We start from the raw sequence: 24,149 nt of genomic DNA, 5'->3' as shown, positions 1-24,149 counted from the left end.
ACCTGGGAGCAGGATTAGAGCCCAGTGCAGGCTCCATGCATCTGTGAGAATCAATCTATGTTCTACCTAAATAACTCTTGTCATCCTGGTCCCATAAGGGACCCTGATCCCCTGTTCTTACTACAGCAGGCTGCAGCTCTAGCTATGACTTACAGGTGAAGAGGCAAAAAGAAACCTGTACCTACTTGGATGCATCAGGCTTAGAAAGGGGCTCGGGGAACAAGCTGTCTTGCTAAGACCAGAGAACGGCTTCCATCCTAGTGCCTCCAGTTGCTAGGGTAACAGCCATGAGCAAACTCTGTTCACACCAGTTTGACATTTGTACACAGTGGAGAAGTGGTAAGGGCTCCAGCTTGAGATGGGGTGAGATTGCATGAGTATCATCTTGAGATGGGGTGAGATTGCATGAGTATCTTGAGATGGGGTGAGATTGCATGAGTATCTTGGGCAGCAATGTGCTATTTTGGTGAGGAAGCACTATGGCCATGACAACTCTGATGAAGGGGAACATTTAACTGCGGCTTGCTTTCAACGGCTTAGTCCATGGTCATCGTTGTGGGAAACATGGTGGTATGCATGCAGACACACTGCTGGAGAGTAGCTAACTCTTCACCCTGACCCACAGGGAGCAGACAGACAGAAAGACAGTGGCCCTGGCCTGAGCATTTGGAACCCAAAGCCCACCCCTTGGAGGAAGTAACATACTTCCTCCAAGAAGGCCACAATCACTGTCAAGTAGTGCCACTCCCTAATGACCAAGCATTCAAATCTATGAACCTATGGGGGCCATTCCTATTCATACCACAGCAATGAGAAACAGTACCACCGAGTCTGTTAATGGGCAAGTCTTCAGTGAAACCAGGTAATAGAAAGGCAAGGAAGGAGGCCAGAGGCCAACACTGGACAAACAAGTCACTGAGGCTATCAGAGAACAAGTCATACCATCCTAGCTAGTTAATTGTCAGCTTGATACAAGTTAGGGTTATTTGGAAAGGGAATCTTTTTTCTTTTTTTCTTTTTTGTATAGCTCTGGCTGTCCTGGAACTCACTCTGTAGACCAGGTTGGCCTCGAACTCAGAAATCCACCTGCCTCTGCCTCCCAAGTGCTGGGATTAAAGGTGTGTGCCACCACTGCCCGGCCCTGGAAGGGAGAATCTTAATGGAGAAAAAGCCACCAAAAGTTGGCCTACAGGCAAGTTTTCATGATATTGTCTTAATAACAGCCAATATGAAAGGGCCCAACCATTGTAGGTGATGACAACCCTGGGTAGTGGTTCTGTATAAGAAAGCAGGCTGAGCAAGCCAAGAGGAACAAGCCAGTAAGCCGCACTCCTCCATGGCCTCTGCTTGAGTTCCTTCCCTGACTTTCCTGATGCACAACTGTAACATTAAATAAACCCTGTCTTCCCCAACTTGCTTCTGGTGATGATGGAGCAACACACTAGAAACCCTAACGAAGACTCGCTTAGGGCAGTGAGTGAGTGACAGGCAGATTCGGGATGGGTGTTTTAGTTACTGTTCTTCTCAGTGTGACCAAATAACTGACAAAAACAACAGAAGGAGGAAGGGTTGGCTTTGGCTCGCAGTTCAGGGGAGCACAGTCCATCACAGAAGGAGAAGCAGGGTGGCCCACGGCCCTGACCAAGAAGCAGAGAGAGGGGCTTGCCCACAGTCATCCCACTTTCTCCTCCCCCTAACCCCTTCATTCACTGTCAGACTTCAGACCATAGGATGCTGTCACCCATATTCAGGGTGAGTTATTCCTCCTCATTGATTGAGATTTAGCCTCTTTCTAGAAATTCCCTCAAAGAGACATCCAAAGGTGTGCCTTGTGTTTCTTTCTCTTCTGGGGTACTGATGGTTGCTTTTTCAAGACAGAATATCTCTGTGCAACAGGGCTAGCTATCCTGGGACTTACTCTGTAGTCTAGGTATCATTGTATTTCTTAACCCAATCAGGCCTGTACTGGAAATTAACCATCATCCTGGGGATTAGAAATAGGTACCACTCCATGTCCTCATGCCCAAGGCCAGCTAGTCCACATTCAGGGTGACACACACACACACACACACACACTTTTGTAGGTGACCACAGCTCCTGGGAACAGACTGATGATGGAGGGTGATGGGCAGGAGACCAGGCAGAGCATTTCTGATATGGAAGACTGAGTCATGGAAGAAGCGCCCAGCAGGGAGAAAGCCCATCACTGAAGAGCTAGCCAGCCCCTTGGCCCCTTGTTATTCGGTATGCGCTGAATCATCAAATCTTTCCAAGAGCTTCTGGGTGTAGATATTTCATTCCAACTAGTCCCATCTACAGACAGGGGGAAAGACTGGGAGATCAGTGGTTTTCTCAAGGTTACACACATGGGCCTGGGCAGTAAGGTGTCCCACTGTGGAGCTCCCCCGAGTTAGAGGTTGGGTTTGGGCTTTCCTGAGAGTCTTGGAGCCAGAGCATATTCATACCTGGAGAACAAGTGTTCTATTCCTTTCACACTTGTGGAAACTGAGGCTGGGCAGCAACTTGTCCACTGTCCCAGACCAAGTCTCTCCAAACCACACTCCAGGTGTCCAAACACCTTCACCAGGGTGTCCCTTTCCTGAGCTCAGCTCTCTGGCTGACCCAAGGCGGGCATGCTGTGCAGGAAGCCAGAACAAGAGAAGGGACCCACGCCACCAGGAAGAGAGAAGGAAGGGAGAAATAAGGAGATGGCACAATGTCTTGGTGGAGCTGTACACAGTGGCACATGCCTGGAATCCCAGCACAAGGAGGATGAGGCAGAGGGATTGCCAAGAGAGTCAAGGCCAGTCTAGGGTCCAGAGCGAGTTCCTAGGAAGGAAGGAAGGAAGGAAGGAAGGAAGGAAGGAAGGAAGGAAGGAAGGAAGGAAGGAAGGAAGGAAGAGACAGAAGGAGGGAGGAAGAGAAGGGAGGAGAGAGGAAGGGAGAGAGGGGAAGGGTTGAAAAAGTCATTGTGGAAATTATCACATGACCCTTTGGATCAAGGGGGTAGAAAGAGAAAGTCAAACTGTCTCATTCATTCATTCATTCATTCATTCATTCCCCATGTCTCTCAATTCATTGAGGATATCAAAACAGCCACAGACCCTATCCCAGGAGCTTACAGCCCTAGCAGACATACTCCAGTGCTCTCCAAGGTCATGTGTAAAATCCACTGCCCAATGAGAGGAGCTGGGGTGAGGACAGGTCCAGTTCCACTGTGAGGTCCCCATGAGGGGAGGAAAAAGAAGTGAGGCAGGAGCAAGGGTAGGGATTGGGGAGGCCACATGGGAGCTTAGGACCCAGGGAGACAGTCTGGAGGTGGGGAACACCCAAGCCTGCACCCCCTTGAGTGTAGGCAGGAGATTTTCCCGTCCGTTTTTTTCTTCTCTGTACAACAGCAATTTAACCTAATTAAATGCAACAATACATTATTTCTTGTCTGCCTGCAATAATCTTTCACTGCTCACCCACTCTGGGGCGGGTTGTGGAGAGACAGGCTCTTTACCTAGAGATGGGGACAGGTTGTGACCGTCAACAGAGATCATTGGAGGGGACCTGGTCTGGGGCACGGGGGAGAGGTGGGGGGAGAAAGGATTGTGTAGGGAAAAGCAGGAAGGCTGAGAAAGGACATGGGATACTGTTGCATTCTGTCCTTAGTCTGGTATTGCCCTGACTCATCATTTGGGCACCTCTGTGGATCCAAAGAAGCAAAGATGTCCCCTCCGCGTCTCAGCCGGGCTGTGTAGAGCTTGTGGTCCTCACCAACACTGACCCCTCTGCTTGACGCTTGTGAGCCTGTGGAGTCCACAGAGTTGCCTGTGGGGTCCCTCCTTACCCTCAGAATCCCCTGTCCAGGTTCAGTTAGCCTGCAACTGCACATGAGTCTGTGGCAGCAGAGATGAGGCTCAAAGGGCTAGTTGCACATGTCCTGTTTCTGCAAGCTAGATGCCACCATTTCAGAGCACTAGGGGAGTCAGCCTGGGGAAGGAAACTGCTTTATGAGCTGTGTGCTCCCTTTCCCATCTTGGCTTATTCCCCTCCACCTTCCTAAACAGAGTACTGATCAAAGCAGTCAGAGTAGCCGGAGTGGGGCTGCAGAGACAGCTCAACGGGTAAAGCACCTACTCCATACGCGTGAGGACCTGAGTTCAGATCTCTAGCCACCATGTCAAAAAGCCTTGGGATCCCAGCCCTGGGAGGCAGAGACAAGCAGATCCTCAGGGCTCACTGGCCAGCCAGCCTATCCTAACAGCGAGCTGCTCCAGATTCAATGGGAGACACCGTCTCAAGAAATAATGTGAAAGCGATTGGAGAAGACACTAATGTTAACCTCTGACTACCACGTGAGCATGCATAGACACATGCACCCACATGCACATGTGCACAGTATCACACACAGAAACATGCACGAGGAGGAGGGATGTCAAAAGCAAACAAGGGGCAGAGCTGGGATTTTGATCTCACCAGGGAGTCGGGGCTTTGCTGGTCCACTAACCAGGGTTCCCACGTTCTCCTGAGCTCAGTTCTATCAAGATCCAATGGATCTGTCTCAAGTATCCGATCTGGCTTCCAATTTCCTTTCAGGCCTCAGTTTTCACACCTGCAAATGATAGCACTGATCAGATCCAGTTGTCTGCTGCCCAGAAATCCGTGTTGGCTCTCCTGGCCTCCTAGATCCATCTCGACTTAGTGTCTGCGTCCTCCAAGTCTGACTAGCTTGAGTCTCCCCAGGCCAAGAATGTTTCTCTTCCTGACTGTGTCCTGCTTCATAGGCTCCCCTCCCTCCAGAAACCCATTCATGGTCATGCAGTGCAGCCCCTTCCCTGTACTCAGTTACACTCTTTGTCTTCATGAGGTGTGTGTGTGTGTGTGTGTGTGTGTGTGTGTGTGTGTTCGTGTGTGTGTGTGTGTGCATGTGTGTGTGTGTGCGCGCACGCGCGTGCATGCGTGCACACACATATTATGCTGACCTGGTGCTTTCTGCTTCTGAATTCCTTTATTCTTCTACAAATCAAGTCCTGAGCTTCGGACTCCATGAACATAGAACCTCAGCTTAGCAAGGGCTTGCAAAATAAGCAAGGTAAACAACAAACCGCCATTCTTTTTGACTGAAACCCCTTCCAGATACATGCTTCAGAGAGGGCAGACCATGAGTGAGGTAGCGAGGGCATGGGGCAGGGGCAGCCTCATGCATATTATACCAAGTCTGCCCTCAAAAGCTAAGGAGAAGGCAGTGGTGGTGCACACCTTTAATCCCAGCACTTGGGAGGCAGAGGCAGGCGGATTTCTGAGTTCGAGGCCAGCCTGGTCTACAGAGTGAGTTCCAGGACAGCCAGGGCTACACAGAAAAACCCTGTCTTGGAAAAAAAAAATAGCTAAGGGGGATTCTGGGTCCCAGAGGGGGCAGAGAATGAGAATGGCTCTGCTGGCCTCATATTCCGGAAGCTTTCCTCTATTGGTCCCTAGAAGGTCCACCTCCCAACTTCACTGTTCTTGCTTCACACAAAAGGAAGTTACCCGTGAAGAAGAACGAGGGCCCAGTGCAGTGCCCTGAGGTGGTCGCACCTGCCCCTGAGCTCACCTCCCAGGGTGATGCTGGAAAGGAAGGCCGATCCCTCCCCCGATTCTTCAGAAACTTTGAGGAGGTGGGGGGTGGCCTTGGCTGCCTCCAGGCCACCTCTCCCTCCTGCCTGTGGTTCCTCAGGTTCCTCCCCAAACGGTTAATAATCATGGAATGGTCCCATCAAAGAAGATTGTATTTTGTGCCTCAAAGACCAAAAGGAGCTTCAGGAAGACGGTTATTTGTGGTCTCTAATAAGCATTTTCTGGGTGTGATTAACCTTTATGCCAAAGTCACAGTGGGAACTGGGGTGGCAGCTCAGACTGTGCTGGCCTGGGGGGGGGGGGCGGGGCAGGGCTCTGGAGCTGGAGCAGGCAGCTGTCAGGCTCAGCCCTCCCACCAGCCCTCCAGAGACATCTTACCACTTTTCTTGCTTCTCTATGGCTCCCTTCCCTCTCCCACTGTGGGTGCCCTGTGCTTGCCAAGGCCTGACATCCGTTGCGCAGCTTCTCGAAGGCAGGTGACCTCTTTGAATAGCAGAGTGGCCTTGTCGTTCTCAGACTAGACCTTCAAGGCCTGCCGAGGTTTAGCAGTGAGACAGAAGTTTTGTTTGGGGTCCGGGGCTGGCAGGCTGGGGCACAGGCCCAACCATTCACCAGTGAGTGAAGTACGCCAACTCGTTAACAGCATTTTAGCTTCTCTGCTAGCCAGAAAACTGCAAGTTTCAACCAAAGGACATGCAGGAGTTGGACATAGCCCCCCTACACATTTGTAGCAGATGTGCAGCTTGGTCTTCATGTGGGTTCCCTAACAATTAGTGCAGGGGCTGTCTCTGGCTCTGTGGCCTGACATTGGATCCCCTTCCCCTAGCTTGATTAGGCCTCATCGAGAGAGGATGCGCCTAGTCCTGCTGGGATTAGATGTCCCAGGATGGAGTGGTCTCCAAAGGGGGCTTCCTTTTCTCTGAAGAGAAGGGGAGGGGTAAGAGGGGAGGGACTTGTAAGAGCAGGACTGGGAGGAGAAGAGGGAAGGGGGCTGCGATTGGAATGTAAAGTGAATTAAAAAAATAAATTATTGGGGGAAGAAAAGGAAAACAGCAAGTTTCATGAGATATTGAAAAATTGTTTTTTCAAAACTAGTTGTCGGGGCCTGGGAGAATGGCTCCATCTGTGAGAGAGCTTGCTTGTTACATAAGTGTGAGGACCTGGGTTTGAACTTCAATACCCTCATAAGATGTTACAAATGACTGCTCATGTTTGTAACCCCAGCATTAGGGGGCAGAGCCCAGGAACTCACTGGTCAGCCAGCCTCACTACAGGTCAGCTCTGTGGCAGAATCTTTACCTGAGCCCCCTCCTGCCCTGTGTGTGCTTCCCGAACAAATCCTGTCTTTGAGAAATAAGGGAGAGAGAAATAGAGGACGGCGTCTGACATCTTCCTCTGAACTCCACTTTCATGTGCTGCACACATTCATGGGCATGCAACACACACACACACACACACACATGCCTACATGCATACACACATACTCACTGCACAAAGTTTTAAAAGTAGTTCTGAACACACAGCCAGTGTCCAGTCAGTGCTAAGGCTGGAAGGAGAGAAGAGGGTAGACACAAAGGGAGTAGTGGTTCTCAGGCTACATGTACTTTGTTCTGATTTAAGAAGACCCAGATCTGGTTGTATGGATGCCTGGGCCTTGTGGAATAGAGGCAGTGACAAACTGTCCTGGAAAAAAATAGATTTAAAAAAAAAGAAAAAATATTTTTAAAAACCATTCCACAATTAATTACAGGGTATTCACACTAGCCACACACCCCCAGTGTGTTTGTGGAGCTCAGATTAAGAATTCCCAGTTTGCTAGGTGTGATGGCGCACTTGGGAGACAGAAACAGGAGGATGTCTGTGAGTTCGAGGCCAGCCTGGTCTACAAAGCAAGTTACAGGACAGCCAGGGCTACACAGAAAATCCCTGTCTCAAAAAAAAAAAAAAAAAAAATCCCAGTTTAAGCTGATCAAGGTGGTACATACCTTTAATCCTTGAGCCTGGGAGACTGAGACAGGGGAATTTTGAGTCTGGGGCCAGCCTTAACTGCTTAGAGAACCTTGCTACAAACAAATCTTCATTAAGAGGACAGTAGCCTGGAAAGTTTGGGAGCCTTCGGCTGCCAGCAGAGCCTTCTCCTGCTGATGGAGAGAGCAAACTGAGGTGACGGTGGGAGAGAGCCACCGTCTGCAAGAGGGAAACACTTGGCCTTTCATGGAAGTAGGATTTCAGAATTAGCTGAAAGCTTTTATAAACCTCCACAGAGCAGGAGGGGGCGCAGGTAAAGATTCTGCCACAGAGCTGACCTTTTGGGAGAGGAAAGACCAGCTTAGGAATTTTAAGAAGTGTTTGCCTTTGCATAATGCAGCCCAGGTCCTCTGTGAGCAGAAAACAGCTCTATGACCAAGCAGATCCAAGACAGACAGACAGACAGACAGACAAGAAACAGGGTTCAAGGTCAGCTGAGCCCTTTGCCCTGTGACATTTGGTTCTTTCCCCACCCCACCCCCTTCAAATCTGGGTTTCTGCTCTAATGAACTCCAGGACATTAAAATGTGTGAATAAGAGCTTTCGGTCCTCGAATTCCTCATCTAATTAGAGCTGGGTTGAGTGTGTGCGGTAATGAGCTGGCTTTCGCACACTCCGGACTACCCCAAGGCCTCCACTGGGAACATCCCTAACACAAGCAGGGTATGGGGGCGTACCGAGGGCACACCAAAAGGGTATACTGAGTCATTTTGCTTTTGGAGTGCTAAGGAGGGGTTTTGGCTCTAAGGACAGCTGAGTCACCGGGTGCTGGACAAGGTTAGAAGAGACAAAGACTGTGTAGGCAAAGGTGGACCAGAACAGGAGGGGCTGTGTGGCGAGAGAGGATGCAGGGTAGGTAGATGGGAATGGGGTGTGATGTGTCTTCAAGGGGAAGCTGAAAGATGGAAACATGATTTAAGTATTAAATTGATAAGGCTAGGAGTCAGGCAGTGGGGTGATATTGTCCAATAGGGTTCAAAGTTTATTTAACTTGCCTATGACTGAAATGAGATTGATTGACTGATTAACTATTGATTGATTGATTGATTGATTGATTGGTTGATTGATTGATTTGTGTGTGTGCGTTAGGAGGTGAAGGAGAGCAGGATTTTCTCTCTCTCCCCAGCAGCCATTACCCATTTCTGGGGAGAGCACAGAGCCTGGGTCCCTGCTGACTCTGAGGGAGCTGCTGCAGAGCTTTGTCAAGAGGACACTGCCCTCTGCTTAGCTGTCAAGAGCCACCCGCGAGCCCCTTGGCTTCCTCTTCTCTCCACTTCTGCCTTTGCATTTGGAAAATGAGGCTAATGATAGTTCGTCACCTCTCTGGAGATTGAAACTTAATTACTGATTAATAAAGTGTGGGAAGTTGCTTGGGGCCAGGGCAGCAATTGGCTTTATCCTAACCGCTGCCAAGGCCCTGGAGTGAGTTTACTATCCCCAGGGCTGATGGCAGAGCAGCTCTGAACCTGCACAGGAATGGTGAGACTGGGGACATTGAAGAGTCTGAAGCTGTGTCAGCAAAGAGTTCTAGGGCGAGATGGAGGGAGGATGCTTGAAGTGAGGGAGTGAATTAGATAAAGCCCACTAAAGACTTGGGCAGACACCAAGGGGGACAATGTGGCTCTGTAAGTCACCAGGATTTAGGGGTGATTCTTATGGGGACTAGGTCCAAGCTCTGGTCAGGAATACAAATGCGAGGTGGGAAAGAAGGCAGCAGACTGCCTTTGTCATCAACCTCTGACAGAAGGAAGAAGTAAGTACTGCTGAGGCTGGGGGATTGCTGGATGGGAAGAGATAGGGACATTTCTATCAGGGGAACACAGAAAACTAGCTTCAGAAGGGAGACGGATGGACAAATGGACATTCACACACAGAGAGAATCAGCCACAATCAAATTAAAGAAACGAGGGTTCCATTTTGCTTCTAAAGCTGGGTATACTGTTCCTTGTTGATAATCCTCTCAAGCCTAGGGCTTGCAAAGAGGGGAACAGGAGAGAGTGGAGTGCTGTGTGAAGAACACATCCAGGGTTGCCATCCAACCTAGGGGCTCTTCTCCCACGTGAAGGAGATGATACATGTGGTAATGCCCCTCCCCTATTCCCACTTGCTTCTGGGCCCCCTTGCAAAAGGAACCCCCAACAGACACAACTCCGACCCCTGTCTCTACCTCGCTAGACCAGATAACAACCCCTGAGTTCAAGTCAATCTGTATGTCCTCATTGAGCACCTATTGTACAGCCACAACACAGCATCATTCCTTAACTTAGTTGCCAAATTCAAGCACAATACACGTTCTCAAACACAGGGGACAGATGAACTTGCTTAAGGGTGCAGACACTGTGATCCAGATCGGTCACACAGCCCACCCTCCCAGACTCTAACCTTAGAGACAGCAGTAACCTAAGAAAGGTACCATCGTGGTTGAGGGTGTCCATTCAAAAAGAGACAGCCTTCCAGTCATAGGGCCACACTGCTCCCACCCCAAAAGGGCTGTGATCCTGGAGTCAGAGTGACACAGAGCCCTCAATGGGGTTAAAGGACAAAAACCTTCCCTAGAATCTTCCCAGATCATTTCTTCAGTGCCTCTGTTTCTCTATCTGCAATAGTCATATCCATGCTGGCCCCAGGGAGAATTAAGCTGTCGTAGATATCACAGTACATCAGAGGAGTTTGCCACATGAGGAAGGGGAGGTAGAAGGTTGGGTGCAAATGTGTGTACATGCCTTTCTAGGGACCTGGTTGGACATGTGGAGATGGCCAGAGACAAACACCAGCTTCCATCCCCAGCCCTCTGTGAACCGGGCAATTTCAAACATTCAGGAGGGCACCAGGAGACTGGGAAAGGGGAGGATGCTGGGCAGAGGAGGAGGGGCAAGAATCATCAGGTCAGACAGCTGAGCACTCCTAACAGTGTCCTGTACCCCCTTATCCCCACAGGCCCTTCTCCTTCTGGGGCTGAACCCCGTCTCCACCTCCCTCCAGGATCAGCAGTGTGAGAGCCTGTCCCTGGCCAGCAATGTCTCTGGTGAGTTGCCCCTGCCCCTTACCTCTCAGGATGCCAGGTTCTCCCAGGGCCTCCTTCCTTGGAGTGGTCTGTGTGGAAAAGAAGGAGCTGGAGTCCTGAGTGAACAAGGAATGAGGTTAGCAAGCAGCCTTGGCTGTGGGCACAGGAGTCACAGCGATGTGTCACATGCTCACCATCCCATGGGCAACAGGGGAGGGTCCCCCAGACCCTGCTACTGGGCTGTGAGTTGGGAACATTGACAAAGGACAAAGATGGCTGCTGTTGCTACACGAGCTGGGGCATAAGGCTCCATGCTGCCAGCACAAGAGCATCAAGATGTCACCCACTTGACACCTCAGGCAACTGAGGCAACAGAGGAACACTAAGTGCTGAAGTTCAAGTTGCAGAAGAAACCTGGCTCCCTCTAGGTTTGTCACACCTCCCCAATAGAAAATGCTAGACGAATGCACCAAGGCCATGGGCGAAGGGCTTCTACTCAGTTATTTTATCCCCAGTGAGCTAAAAGCCTGATGGGGAAACTGAGGCATGAATGAGTTTCATAAACTTCCCAGGATGTCACTATCAGTGATAGCAGGGTCTGGACCCAAAGCTAGGTCTTCCAAACCCCAAGACCAAGCCTCCTCTCATTCCGGGCATGGCCCCGGGGATGGCGGATCTCAGACAGGATGCAGTGGAGACTCTGTTTTGCTCTCCTTGCATCTGCCTCAGGCGCATCAGATCCCATGTATGTCACCAGAGGAGCCAAGAGGGTCTCCCAGTCTCACCCTGGTCCCCAGGACTGAGAGTCAGAGGGTAGGAGAGCAGCCAGTGGAGAAATGGTCTCAAGAGTATAAAGGAGGCCGGAGGAATTCATTTCTAAAGCTGGGCCTGGTGGGAGAGGAGGCTTCTGCAGCTGAGAGCAGCATCCAAATGCTGACCCCTGACCCCTCAGAGAGGTGGAGGAGGGAAGGGAGGGCTGGACCTGCAGGAACCAACTGTGTCCTGTACTGACTCCTAGTCGGGCTCACTCACACCCCAAACTGTGGGGCTTAGGACTGGTACCCACAGGAAAACCATGCCCTAGGCTTCTTCGGTCCTTCCTTTGCCCAAATGGAGGGAGGGGGAAATCCATGAGGTTAAATGCACTGAGTTTTGAAGATCTGTTTCACAAACTGCAGAGTGCACATAACTACTGGGACTAACCATGGGTGGCTTTTTAAAAACACTTAACTATAGAGCCAGGAAGAAGAGAAAAGGCACGCTACCAATCGCTTGGCTACTATGAGGGAGGTATTGGGAGGCCAGGACAGAGGCAGGGCAAATCTAAGAAGCCTTTCTGAAGGAGAGGGTTTTTTTTTTAAGTGAGCCTAGAGACAGAGCAATCAGTGAACACCAACGGGTAAGTTTTGCAGGAGAACTCACCAGGGTAAGAGAGGCACTTGTCCTCTCAGCCTTGGACTACCCACTGGCAGAATTGAGCAGGAAGAGCATTATTCTCAGCCTGTGGGCAGTTGCAGAACCAGGAGGGAGGGAGGGAGGGAGGGAGGGAGGGAGGGAGGGAGGGAGGGAGGGAGGGAGGGAGGGAGGGAGGGAGGGAGGGAGGTGGATACCTGGAGGAAAGGTCTCCATCTCTCCTTTCAACCCCAGGCCAGGTCAGGCTCCATTAACTTGCTTGTGTTCTAGAGAAATGACACCACCCTGGAGCCACACAGGTGTCACCTGTCCTTGGAGGCAGCAGGCTGTGATGAATGGGTGCTCATTCCTCCGTGATTTGTACTGGATGCCCCACCCCCATCCCAGCCTGCCTGGCCTCATAGGACGCCATCCATCAACCCTCACAACGGCCTCCGATACAGCCATTTGTCATCTGATGCTGAGACCAACCCAGACCGATGGGCATTGGCAGAGACAGATGGTGAGGGTGGGGCAAAGGGCCCGGGACAGATGGATGGATGTCTGGCTGAAGTGGCTGGCACTATGCTGAAACCTTTGGGGGCCTTGCACACACTTCGTGCCAGAAAGCAAGGAGGGGTTAGGCTCCCATGGCCAAGGCCCCATCATGTGACAGATTACAGAGTTGGTTCCTTATGAAATCATGGCATGAGTATGTCTATGCCAGGAAGAAATAGAATTACAGACTAATAACATCACAGACAAGTGGAATCAGAGCTCACAAGGACCTGGGGTCACCGGCTCCTCTTCCTGTTGTTAAGGTGGCAATGACTAACAACTGCTATAATAATAGCTAGCGTGTGTGGATCTCCATTTGCGTTGGGCTCCGCTCTAAGTGCTCGGCCTCGTTCAGTCATCATAGTGGAGTCAGCGAGGATTTTTGTCTTCGCTTTAAGGAAAAGGAACCTTAGACTTAGAGGGGTTGAGTAACTCACCGGAGCACACAGTTATCAAACACTGGCCTCAAGAGCTGAGCCAACTGGACACTGATTTCAAATTTAGTACATTATGTGGTCACTTAAGAGACTTGTCAGCCGGGCGTGGCGGCTCACGCCTTTAATCCCAGCACTCGGGAGGCAGAGGCAGGCGGATTTCTGAGTTCGAGGCCAGCCTGGTCTACAAAGTGAGTTCCAGGACAGCCAGGGCTATACAGAGAAACCCTGTCTCGAAAAACCAAAAAAAAAAAAAAGAGAGAGAGACTTGTCATACCCATGGCCCAGTGTCCTCAGTTACTTAGAGCTGCAGTGTCACCCCTGAAGTTTACCTTGCACATACTGAGCCTTCATATAGCCCTATAGCTTCTTCAGCACCTACTATGTGCTGGGACCTCTACTAGGTATTGAGTGTAAAACTCAAGAGTGTTCAGAGCCACAAAAGAGGAGGTCTCATAGGCTCCTACCTACTCTCTTGGTGTTTCCCCCAGAGACACTTTTTTTTTTCCTTTTTTGATGTTTTGAAACAGGGTTGCTCTGTGTAGCCCTGACTGTCTTTGGAACTTGCTCTGTAGACCAGGCTGGCCTCAAACTCAGAAACCCACCTGCCTCAAGACACCTACCTTTGTCCTGCCTTTCTTTACAGCTTAACCCAAGGTGACAAGCCTGTCTGCCAGCCTGCGTGCCTCTTTCCATGTCATGTCACCCAAACAAACCCATTACCCCTTCATCCCATGGCACCAGCCTCCCACTGGCAGGGGTGCCTGTCTCCGAGACTGCCCTGGCTCCTGGCTGCTCCCCCAGGCAGCCCCAGAGTTCTTCTCCCTGTCTCATGCCAGATGGGTAAATGGATTGGAAGCTGCAAGGGGATGCCAGATTCTCACACCCTTTGTGATTCACCCAGAAGCACGTGATGGAAGACCCCTCCTCACACCTGGGCAGGAGCATTACCTACAGTGGAAGGGTCCTGTGAACACCCTTGGGCACTGATCTTGATAGGAAGGGAAGTGTGTGGACAATTTAACAGAAGAAATCAGTGTCCAACTGTACACAAGCCATAACTAGGCCACCCTTGAAAGAGTCCTTATCTGTAAACTGAGTGACCCAGTGACAAGTGACAACCCTGGATGCCTCAGCAATCACCTCCTGGGGACCTTCGTACTGGCTGCTCCCTCTCTTCCATGTATTCACGTGACTTCCTCCCTCCAAGTCTGTAATTAAACTTAGTGCTTTAGAGAAATACCAAATTAAAGTAGCACCCCATCCATCATCATCTCCCTACATTGCTTGTAGAATTTCACACTGGATAGCACACGCTTGCCTGCTTGCTCTCTGTGTCTCCCCAGTAGGGTGGAAGCCCCCTCGGGGCCAGACATCTATTTTATTCATTTTTCTGTCCCCAGTTCACTCCACTTCTTGGGTGAGTTAAGTATTTGAATTTTTGTTTTGTTTTTGTTAAGAGAGGGAGAGAACATGAGAGAGGGTAGGGAGGGGGGAGGATCTGAGAGGAGTTGGAGGAGGGAAAAATATGACCAAAATATATCCTGTGGAAAGAAGAATCATTTTAAAAGCCTCCGGTGTTCTTCCCTGTCCATTCGGCCATCAGCTGACTAGGAAGGGGCTTGTAGGTAGTTGGCTGGCTCTGTCTGGCTCTGTCTTTCTGACTCTGTCTCTCTGTCTGTGTGTGTGGGGGGGGGGGGGGGAAGACAGAGACAGAGAGACAGAGAGAGACACAGAGAGAGGGGTTAAAATTTTAAAACAATCCAGGCTTCAGCAGCCTAGGCTTTGAGATCCTTGAGTGCTTCAGGCTAGGACATGAGAATTCCTATGCTCTGAAATCGGTCTCTGCACCTGCTTCTCAAGGCATTTCCTCTGCCCTTCCGGGCTTTAGCCTCAGCATATCCTTTTTGTCCCAGTCTCCTAACACACTCCAAACTCGGTTTGTTCTTTTGCTTGCTTTGTCTTTTCCCCTCCTCAGAGTGATGTGGGGGATGGCAAAGCGCCCTTCACAATGCCTGGTAACATTCACGCCGGTCTCTTCCCTCCTATGTCTTATCTATCTATGGTCCCCTTCAGAGACCCTGTCTGTCTACCGGATCCCCAGGGACCCTGCTCTCTTTCCCAGGCGTGGTCCGCAGGGTGAGCAGCAAACGCTGGTCAAGCCAAAGGTTACTGGACAGCGGGGACCCCAGTGAGGTGGTCTGGGGACTGGCGGTGTGCTGGGCAGCGCTGTCGGAGGCCCTGACATGCCGCCTGCTCCCTGCTGGGTCCGTGCCCTCCTTCCTTTCATTTTTCCGGTCCCTGGAGCGCCTAGCGGTGGACTGAAACACTAGTGCCAATTCAGCAGCTAAGTGCATCAGTGGAGCCCGGCCGCAGCTCCTGATTGGCCCCCATACGCTTGACTCCGCCCTCCCCCGCACTGCCCCACCCACAGGTCCCAGTGTGGTTGCGCTCTGGAAGAAGCTGGTGCCTTTGTTGCCTACCCGTTCGTTCCACCTCTCTTCTCCAGTCTTGCAGCTTTTCAAAGACTTTGATGCTCCAGGATTTTTCCGAGATTTTAATATAAAGGTCGCTCTATCCCCGTTGTCACTTCAGAAGCTTTCTGTGAGCGTCGGGGACAGGCGCAAGGAACATGGCGCAGAGAGGAGGGAGCACCAGCCAGATATTGGCAAAAGGCAGATGCCGGCCAGAGACCTCTGTGGAGCAGTGGAAGCTTATGGCTGGCCTCAGAAGCCCAGGGTTCAAAATCTACCCCGCCTCTTGGTAGCCACTTTGGGTCGACCCCTGTGCATTCCTGGGCCTTCAGTGTTCCTTCTCTTTAAAGCAGGGAGTTAGCGCCCAAATGGGCAGGTGGTGTAAGACCAGAATAGATTTTAGGTTATTTAAGGGAAGAGACCCTAGGACATTCGCCATTCTGCTTCGCCCACCATCACATGGGTCCTGCTCCTCCCTGGATGAGCAGTGGGCGGAGTCAGAGCTCTAAATAGGGTCTTTAAAATGGGGGACATTGAGGGATGGTGTTTCCGGCAGGAGACTCCTTCAGGTGGAGCCTCACTGCTCTAGCTGGTCTTGCTATCGAATGGTGCTAACTGCCCTTAGGTCCTTTCTGCCTCTGGCCTTCCAGAAGTGTATTTGGGGACTATTAAAAGTAAGGAAATAGGCAGATGCTTCTGTCTTTGGCAGAAGGTTATGTTTCCTTCCCTGGACACTGACAGCAGCGCATTTAACCTCCACGGTGCTGGGCGAATGCCAGAGCCCCTGTGAAGAAAGCGTCCTCTCCAACAGCAGGAGATCTGAAGCCAGCCCGGACTATCTTTCTTTGCTCTGCTCTGGAACTCAGTCTCCCAAGTGCTGTAGTAGCGAATTCGCACTCCTGTATTGGCTGAGCTGATATTCCTGCTGAGGCTTAGCTTTTTCTGCCTTTACTGGGGCTGAGGATGGACAGAACTCTAAAGAGTTTCTGTCTACCTGGGACCTTGCTTTTTTTTTTTCTCACTGCTGTCTCTGTTCCTAGGCCTGCAGTGCAATGCCTCCGTGGACCTCATTGGCACCTGCTGGCCCAGGAGCCCTGCAGGGCAGTTGGTGGTTCGACCCTGCCCTGCCTTTTTCTACGGTGTCCGCTACAACACCACAAGTAAGGAAGAAGGGAGAGAGTGGGCTACTGGGGCGGAGTGGCGGCAGTTTGGTGGTGGAAGAAATAACCACCATCACCCCTAGGGCCAGCTTTGCTCTGGGCTGATTCTCGCAGAGGAAACACCTTCTATATAACCAAGGTGCCTGGACTCAGAGAAGTTAGGGAATTTACCCAAGTCACCAGCCAACAGAGGGTGAAGCTGGGATACCTGACCCTTTCTTCTGTAGTTGTAGGTTGACAAACTCTGGTTAGTCCCATTGAGCCTTAGCCACTCCTGAGAAAGGTGGGTAATTGTCCTAACAGGACAAGGAATTTTCATGGAGACAGGGCACCTGGAGGGCCCAATCCACGATAGAAAGTGACTTGTATCCAAGTATCCCAGGCCTGCAGCTGTGGTGGGGGCGGGGCAGGACTGACCCATGGACTGAGCAGGCAGATACTGGATCCCCATGTAAACACCTTGCTCCCAGAGGCCCAGCCTTCATGCCAGGCTTTGCAGCTCCTTGCTATAGCATCTGCCACCCTCAGAATTAATTTGCTTTCTCCTGCCAATGACTCAGGTTCCTGCTATCAAGAGAAAAACAGATGGAACCCAGGGGCCGTTGACATGCAAAGGAGGTTGGGTTCTGGGTCCCTGGGGTCCCTGGGGGCTAGGAAGCCCTGTGTGAGTCCCAAAAGTGTGATAGGTCATCCCCAAGCTCCAAGTGATCAGAGGCCAGGTGACCCACGTCGAGACTCACTGGGTGACCTCAGTACGTTCTCCCTCCTTGTGGCCCTCCGGCTTCCTCATCTGAGGTTTAGAGAGCTGAGGACCTCTTCCCACTCCAAACTCCCAAACCTCTCCTCCCATCCCTCCATCATTTACTAGATGGCTGAAGGGGATAAGATTGGGAATATAGACAGGAGGGTTTGAGAGGGTGGCCTCAGGAAGGTCATGAGAGAAAGAGAAGAAATACCAGAGTGGGTGATGGGTTTAAGGGGGAAAGGCCAGGTAAGAAAAAGTAGAGGTCAAAGGTCAGAGGTCAAAGAGGAGACTTTGTAGCACACAGTTGGCAGGTTTCAACTAGGGCATGTTTTGTAAAGAGGAAACTGAGGCATCGATTTATGGATAACTTAGTCAGGATCACAGTACCTGAAGGTAGAGTCAGAACCCAGGCTTCTAAGGCCTGCACATTGCTCTGCATAGACCCTACACCTTGTCCCAGGACAGTGGCAGCATAGGCTGGCACAGGTGAGATCCCTGGGAGGCCTCTCTCCCTTCACTACAGCACCAGGGCCTGATTGGCACTCATCTTCCCTCCTGCCTACTGCCCAGCCTCAGGCACTCCGGTCTAAGCCCTAGTGTGCCCAGTCTGATCCTATTACAGACCCACTCATTTCTGCTACACCTTTCTGTGCCTCAAGTCTACTAAGCTGTCTGTGGTACAGCCCTGCCCACTTTTGCAGCCAGCCCCAGCCATTGTCCATGGGCACCCTCAATTTGGATTGCCAAGGTTTCCTGGACACATTTCTGCAAGTGCTTTATTGCTATGGTACACATAGGCCCTGCCTTCAACAGAAGCCAGGCACCCTGCACTCCAGCCCCATCTCTGTCTGTCCATAGTTCAAGAATCCTTGGTTTGGGGCCATCTCTGGACCTTTGTTTCTCTGTAAGATGGTTCGGGGGGTGAGGTGAGGTATCCGCTGAGTTCCCTTGATCACCCACAGTTCCAAGGAGAAAGTTGAGATGTTGGTTTCCCTGGCATGGGCTGCCAGACTCCCCATGCAGGTGCCCCTGGCGCCAGACGAGGGGAGCGCGCCCACGAAGATGTCAGGAGGGGGCAGAACTGCTCCTAATCATTAGCTTCTAATTAACTCATTTACTGATGAGGTGTTGCTAGGACTTCCAAGCCGCTCCTTACCGTTCTCCCTCCTGCGGCATCAGATCTTCAGAGGGATGGGAAGCATTTCCAAAAATATCCATTTTCCCATGATCCTCTAGGAGGACTGCTCAGCTCAGCAATTAGACAAGGAGGTTGGCTCTTCCCTGGCAACAAGCCCCTGTGGGCCAGGCTTGTTTTCCTTCAGGGTCAGTTCGTCCCTCTGGGCCAAAGCCTGCTGCTTCCGATGGTCCGTCCTGTGGGCCAGCTCCAGACACCCTACCTTAGGTGGGGGTAGGTGAAAAAGCTGTTGGACAAAGAAGACTTAAATCTCTACCTGCACCCCTTGGGTAGAGACAAATGATATGTTCTATTATGTACGGTTATATAAAGACAGCTCAGAGACAACAATAATAGACATAGGACTGACACCATATGCCCGGTACTGTTCCAACTGTTCACTAAAAACACTAACCCAAAAGAGGCTGAGTGTCTTCAAGATGGCTCTGTCTCAAGACAGGGAGGCTGAGCAACCAAGTGACTCACCCAAGGTCACACAGGTTGTAAGGGTAGTGCCAGCATTTGAACCAGACTCTGTGGCTCGAGGGGCCCTGCTTTGTGCTGCTTCTCTCTGCCTTATGCTTTCCCCCATCCCTGTCATAAGCCCCTTTCTCTGCTGACATTCTAAGCAGCCTCTGGTTGGTGTCAGGCACACCCTACCCATACTGTGTGCTGTAATCAACCTGCTTGTTCTTGGCCTCCTATCCCACAGATATTCCAGTGCATCCTCACTGTGAGTCCCTTGGGGATCAGCTCTTATTTAATGCCAGTGGAGAGCCTTTGGCCTCATTGCTGACTCTATCCAGATCATTGCTTTGCACAGGACTCAGATTTGCTCACCATGAGGCCAAGTGGAGCTAGGAAAATCCATAAAGATAATTTTCCCCATTGGTTAGCTACAGCCAGAGCAGCTTCTCAGGTTAGAGAGGAGGCCACAGCCTTTTAGGTTGGAAAGTCAGACTAGCTTCCTCTGTTGGGACAGCTTTAACTCCCCCTGGCCTCTCACTCAGCATCTACCTCTGGTCCTGATGTTGCGGGGGGGGGGGGGGCCCAGGCTGAGGATGGTCCTTAGGCATCAACTGGAACATCTCCATTTTTAGAAATGAATGGAGGGGATGAGAGGCACGCTAACTGCTCAGCCACAGCTGAGCTATGCCTTTGGCCCCTGTTGGGCTCCAAGCCCAGGGTCTGAGACTCTAGCAGCTTCCCCTGCCCTCTTCTAACCTGTGGGTCAGTTGGAGCCACAGAGCAAACTGTAGGAAGAAAGACTACAGTGGAGATGACCCAGGGCTGGAGTAAGAGCCAGGAATACAAGGAAGTGTGGTTAACAATACGGATGCCAGAGAGGGCTCTGGAGACTCCTGGTCTCCCTCCCTGATAGATTTCCTGGCTCTGCTACCCAAAGGCTGTGCAGAAAATGGGTAAAAGAGGCCCCTTAGGCAACCCTGCCCCTCCCAAGGCCCTAAAGGTAAGTAAGGCAGCCCTAAGGCCCCTCCAAACCTCTTTAGGAGGTGAGAGAGTCTAACTGCAGTCCAGTCTGACAGTCACAGGGTCCCCCTCCCCCTGTAGCCACTCTCTGGCCTCTTTTCTAATGTCACATCCCAGATCAAAAGCAGCAGCAGCAGCAGGCCTAATAGTGAGCTACCTGACATATGAGACCCACTCGGTGCCATCCCCAGCATACCCCTGACATCTGCCCTTTTCTGCCTAAAAGGCCTCCCCTGTGAGGCCTCTGACATATGGCATGCTGTGGAGAAATGGTACTGTTGGGACCTCTGTAAGTCTGGCCCCTTAGGAAACGCTCCAGTATGAGAATTCCTCACAGAGAAACAAACACAAGGAGTCCCGTCATTTAAACCGCCCGAGTGAGCAGTCGCCACATGTTCAGCCACCAGATCCTGCCCAGGCATGTATCTTTTTTAAAGACAGTCTCACTGTGTAGCTCTGGCCGATCTGGAACTCACAGAGATCCACCTGCCTCTGTCTTAAAGCGTAAGGATACAGCTGCCCAGTGTATCCTAAGTCACAGCCTGTGCCATTCTCTGTCATCATGAAGGACCCCAAACAAGAACATCTCGGAAGAATAGCACCTAGGAAATTTGCCACTGGAGAGAGTTTAGGGAGGCAGCCCTCAGGGTAAGGGGAGAGCATGATGAAGCCAGTTTGGGCTGACAGAGCCAAGGAGGCCCTGTGGTCAGCTTGTAGGATACAGATGTAAACCTCTGTGGTACAAAAGGTAGAAAGCGCTAGGGCATGGGGTAATCAGGAAGCCACCCCTCCCCAGTTTAATCCCAGGGTTCCCGGCCAGCAGGCCCTGTGCTAGCTCAGATGTGCGAGCAGACAGATGTGCGAGCAGACAGATGTCTTCTGACATGGCTTTTCTTCTTTTCCCAGACAATGGCTACCGGGAGTGCCTGGCCAATGGCAGCTGGGCAGCCCGTGTGAATTATTCTGAGTGCCAGGAGATTCTCAACGAAGAGGTGAGGATAGGCCACCATCCTGAGAAGTAGACCAGGGGCTGGGGGAGAGGGGTGCCACATGAACAGCAGGGGCCTGGGGAACTTTCCAGAAGCTGGTGTTGCAACTCCAGCCTATGGAAGCTGGTGGGAGCCTCTGAATATGCATAGTGTGGTAAATTCAGTTCTGGCCCTCTTCCTTCCTCCCTTTCTCTCCCTCCCACCTTCCCTCTCTCCCTTCCTCTCATACTTGTCTTTGGCTGCTTGCACTGGGTGTGGGACAGGGCTGGGGTACAGCCGAGCCCAACAGTAGCTGGATCCAAAGACACCTAAGAGTGACATCAAAGTCCGGCCGTGAGGGCCTGTGTCAGAACCAAGGCTGGAAGTAGGGCACTGATGCAGTTTTAAAAAGCCCCAGAGGTGCTTTGCAAAACTTCAGTGGTTTTGAGCAGCTGTTGCTTATCCAGAATGCAAGATTTAAAAGGTCCAAATGGGAATACACCGAGAAGCGCCCCGCCCGTTGCCATCCCTAGCCGGTAGCTCACGTGTTCTGTGTGTTCAAGTCAATGTGTCTCTGCATGGTGTTCTTGGTCTTACCCAGACATCACCTGTCATACAAACTACTGGATGCCTGCTTATTCATGTGGCCATCGATCCTAGAGATTGTTCCGTGTCAGTTTAGAGCAAGCATCTTCACTCTCGTTAGATTTGCATACTAACCACAGTCCAGATGTGCCATAACTTAGCGGGCCGGTCTTCATTCTGTGTTTGGCTTTTACATACAGCATCATCAAAAAGAATCTTCTATAAACGATGCTAGGCAGGTGTGTGAATATCTGCCTTCCTTTATCACCTCTTCTCTATGCTCAGTCCTCCTTACCCCATCTGAGGAGGGTGGGAACGGGAGCATGGCAGAACAAATGAGCAAAAAGCAGAGGGTTAGAAACCAAACCACCCCAGGCTGCCAGGTCCCTGGGCCTTAGGAGTGAGGAAGACAGACTGGCCCAGGAGATCCTGGAAATTCCATCCTCTGGAAGGTCTGAGTTAGAAAGGAACTTGGGAGACCCTCCATCCCATCCTGAGATTTCCAGACCTGCTTAATCTCACCCAGAACACTCATTCACACCCAGCCTCCTGAACAGCCAGGGCTTGAGGTGGGGCAGTGGTTGGAATGGGATGCTAACAGTGTTGAGAAGTCCCACGATTTCTTGGCTCCTTGCTAAAGATAAGATTGCTAATTCGATGTGACTGGGCTGGGTCTCAAGACTCTGTCTTCCTTGAGATGTCTGCAAGCTCCTGGGATCTGATGCTCTTAAATTAAGGGCCACGGTTTATGATCTGGAGGTACAGACCACCCACAGAGGAGCAAAAACTGCAGCTCAGATGGGCAGGAAAAGGCACGAGTCTGATGATCAGGAATGAGGAGTGAGACAGGCAGGCACTGGAAGGAGCTCATTGCTTCTATCCTGGCAGGGCATCCAAATAGGTCTGATGGCACCGGCCTTTGGGGCAAGATGATATCTTCCAATCTGGTCAGAATCCGTTCAGCAGAAACTGCTTGTTAGAGTCTGGTCTTGAGGGCCACAGCAGAGTGGTTCCCCTCCAATGTCTCACTCAATGCCACCCTCCTCATGGAGCCTGTAGAGCTCAGATCTCCAGACTGGGCAAGGAGAGCGCCAATCAAGCTTCACGGGGTTGGTTTTGTCTCCCTGTGCTTTGGGCATCCAGTGGTTTCTGCGGATCTTAGTGACGTGTCCCCAGGAAGTCAGGACGTGTGAAGGTGTCACTGACATCAGGGAGACTGGAGAGGTCGATGGCTGGTCTCTCCAAGTGTCATTGACAGCATCTTGGGGTGTTACTAGCTCTTCCTTGGGGGTGCTGTTGGCTACCTCTCAGGGTGTTACTAGATATCTTTCCAGGCGGTGCTTGGCCAGAGCTCTGGCTGTTCATGGAGCTTTCTCAGTATTACCTGCTCTTCTGCTTGGTGTCGCTGGATCATTCATGTCCCAGCACACTGGCAGCTGTTTTGATCTGGTTTTGTTACAGTAACAGGATACTCTTGAAGTTGAGTCTTTTAATTTTTGAGACAAGGTCACATGTGGTCCAAGCTGACCACAAACTTCAGATCTATATGAGGGGCTGGAGAGATGGCTCAGCAGTCAAAAGCATGTGCTCTGTGCTCACACCCGGGTTTCATTCTAAGCACTCACATGGTGAGTCACAACCATCTGTAACTGCAGTTCCAGGAGAGTCAATGCCTTCCTCTGACCTCTGCAGGCACCAGGCACATTCTTGGTGCACATGCCTACATGCAAGCAAAACACGCATGCACGTAAAGATAAAACAAATAAATCTAAATGTTTTTTAAAACTTGACCTCCCAATCCTTCTACCTCTGCCTCCTGAGATCTGGGCTCACAGACACGTGGCAGTGCCTCCCATGTTTTGGATTGCTAAGAATCGAACCCAAGGCTTCACGCGAGGTAGGCAAGCATTTTTATCATCGGAGCCACACACCCCCAGCTTCTAGGTCATTTATAAGGAGTAGAAACGTTTGTCTTTTGGTACTGAAAGCTGAGACACCCAAGGTTGAAGGGGTAGAATCTTGCAAAGGCCTTGCTGCTGTGTCATCTCATGACAGAGGGCAAAGCAAGGGCGAGAGCAAGCAAATAGGCCACAAATCCCTTTAAAAGGAACCAGGTCCTGCAGTGAGGCCCCCACTTGGCTGAGAGGCCTCACATCCAACAGCTCTGTACCGGGCACCACGTCTCCAGGCTTTAAACTTCAGGAATGCATTCGTATCGGCAGCAGCTACAGTGTCTTGGGGTATCTCTGGCACTCTCTGTGACACTGCCATCCTGGTGCTCTGGTCCTCGGATTGCATCAGGCCCATGGGTCAAGCGGAACCCAGAGTTTGACCCAGCTGTATCTCTCTGCCCCTGTGGTTTTAGGCTTTGTTTTTCCATTCCAGCCTTTGTAAAGAAAAATACTAGCGAGCCACAGTCTCGATGCAGAAGCCCCTCCACCAAGATCTTGGACACAGCAGAGAAGAGACACCCCCACCCCAGAGTGCCTATCCCCCAATCCTTGCTTGTCACCCTCAAAATACCCTATGGTTGGA

The 24,149-nt window shown here is 51.2% G+C and overlaps 1 protein-coding gene across 1 annotated transcript in view; it reads left to right on the top strand.

Moving 5' to 3' along the window:
* Crhr1 (corticotropin releasing hormone receptor 1) overlaps positions 1-24,149 on the top strand; it is a 42,971-nt gene that overhangs the window by 10,194 nt on the left and 8,628 nt on the right. Inside the window, exons 2-4 of the mRNA XM_021175815.2 lie at positions 10,570-10,657; positions 16,535-16,654; positions 20,968-21,053. Coding sequence (XP_021031474.1) covers positions 10,570-10,657; positions 16,535-16,654; positions 20,968-21,053 — 294 coding nt within the window. The remainder of the gene's footprint in view (positions 1-10,569; positions 10,658-16,534; positions 16,655-20,967; positions 21,054-24,149) is intronic.

This window comes from Mus caroli, unplaced genomic scaffold, assembly GCF_978045245.1.
Source record: "Mus caroli unplaced genomic scaffold, Mus_caroli_1 scaffold_13, whole genome shotgun sequence".
In the NCBI taxonomy this organism is placed as follows: Eukaryota; Metazoa; Chordata; class Mammalia; order Rodentia; family Muridae; genus Mus; species Mus caroli.
Note: the sequence above shows the minus strand (reverse complement) of the source record. Positions and strands in the feature narration are given on the sequence as shown.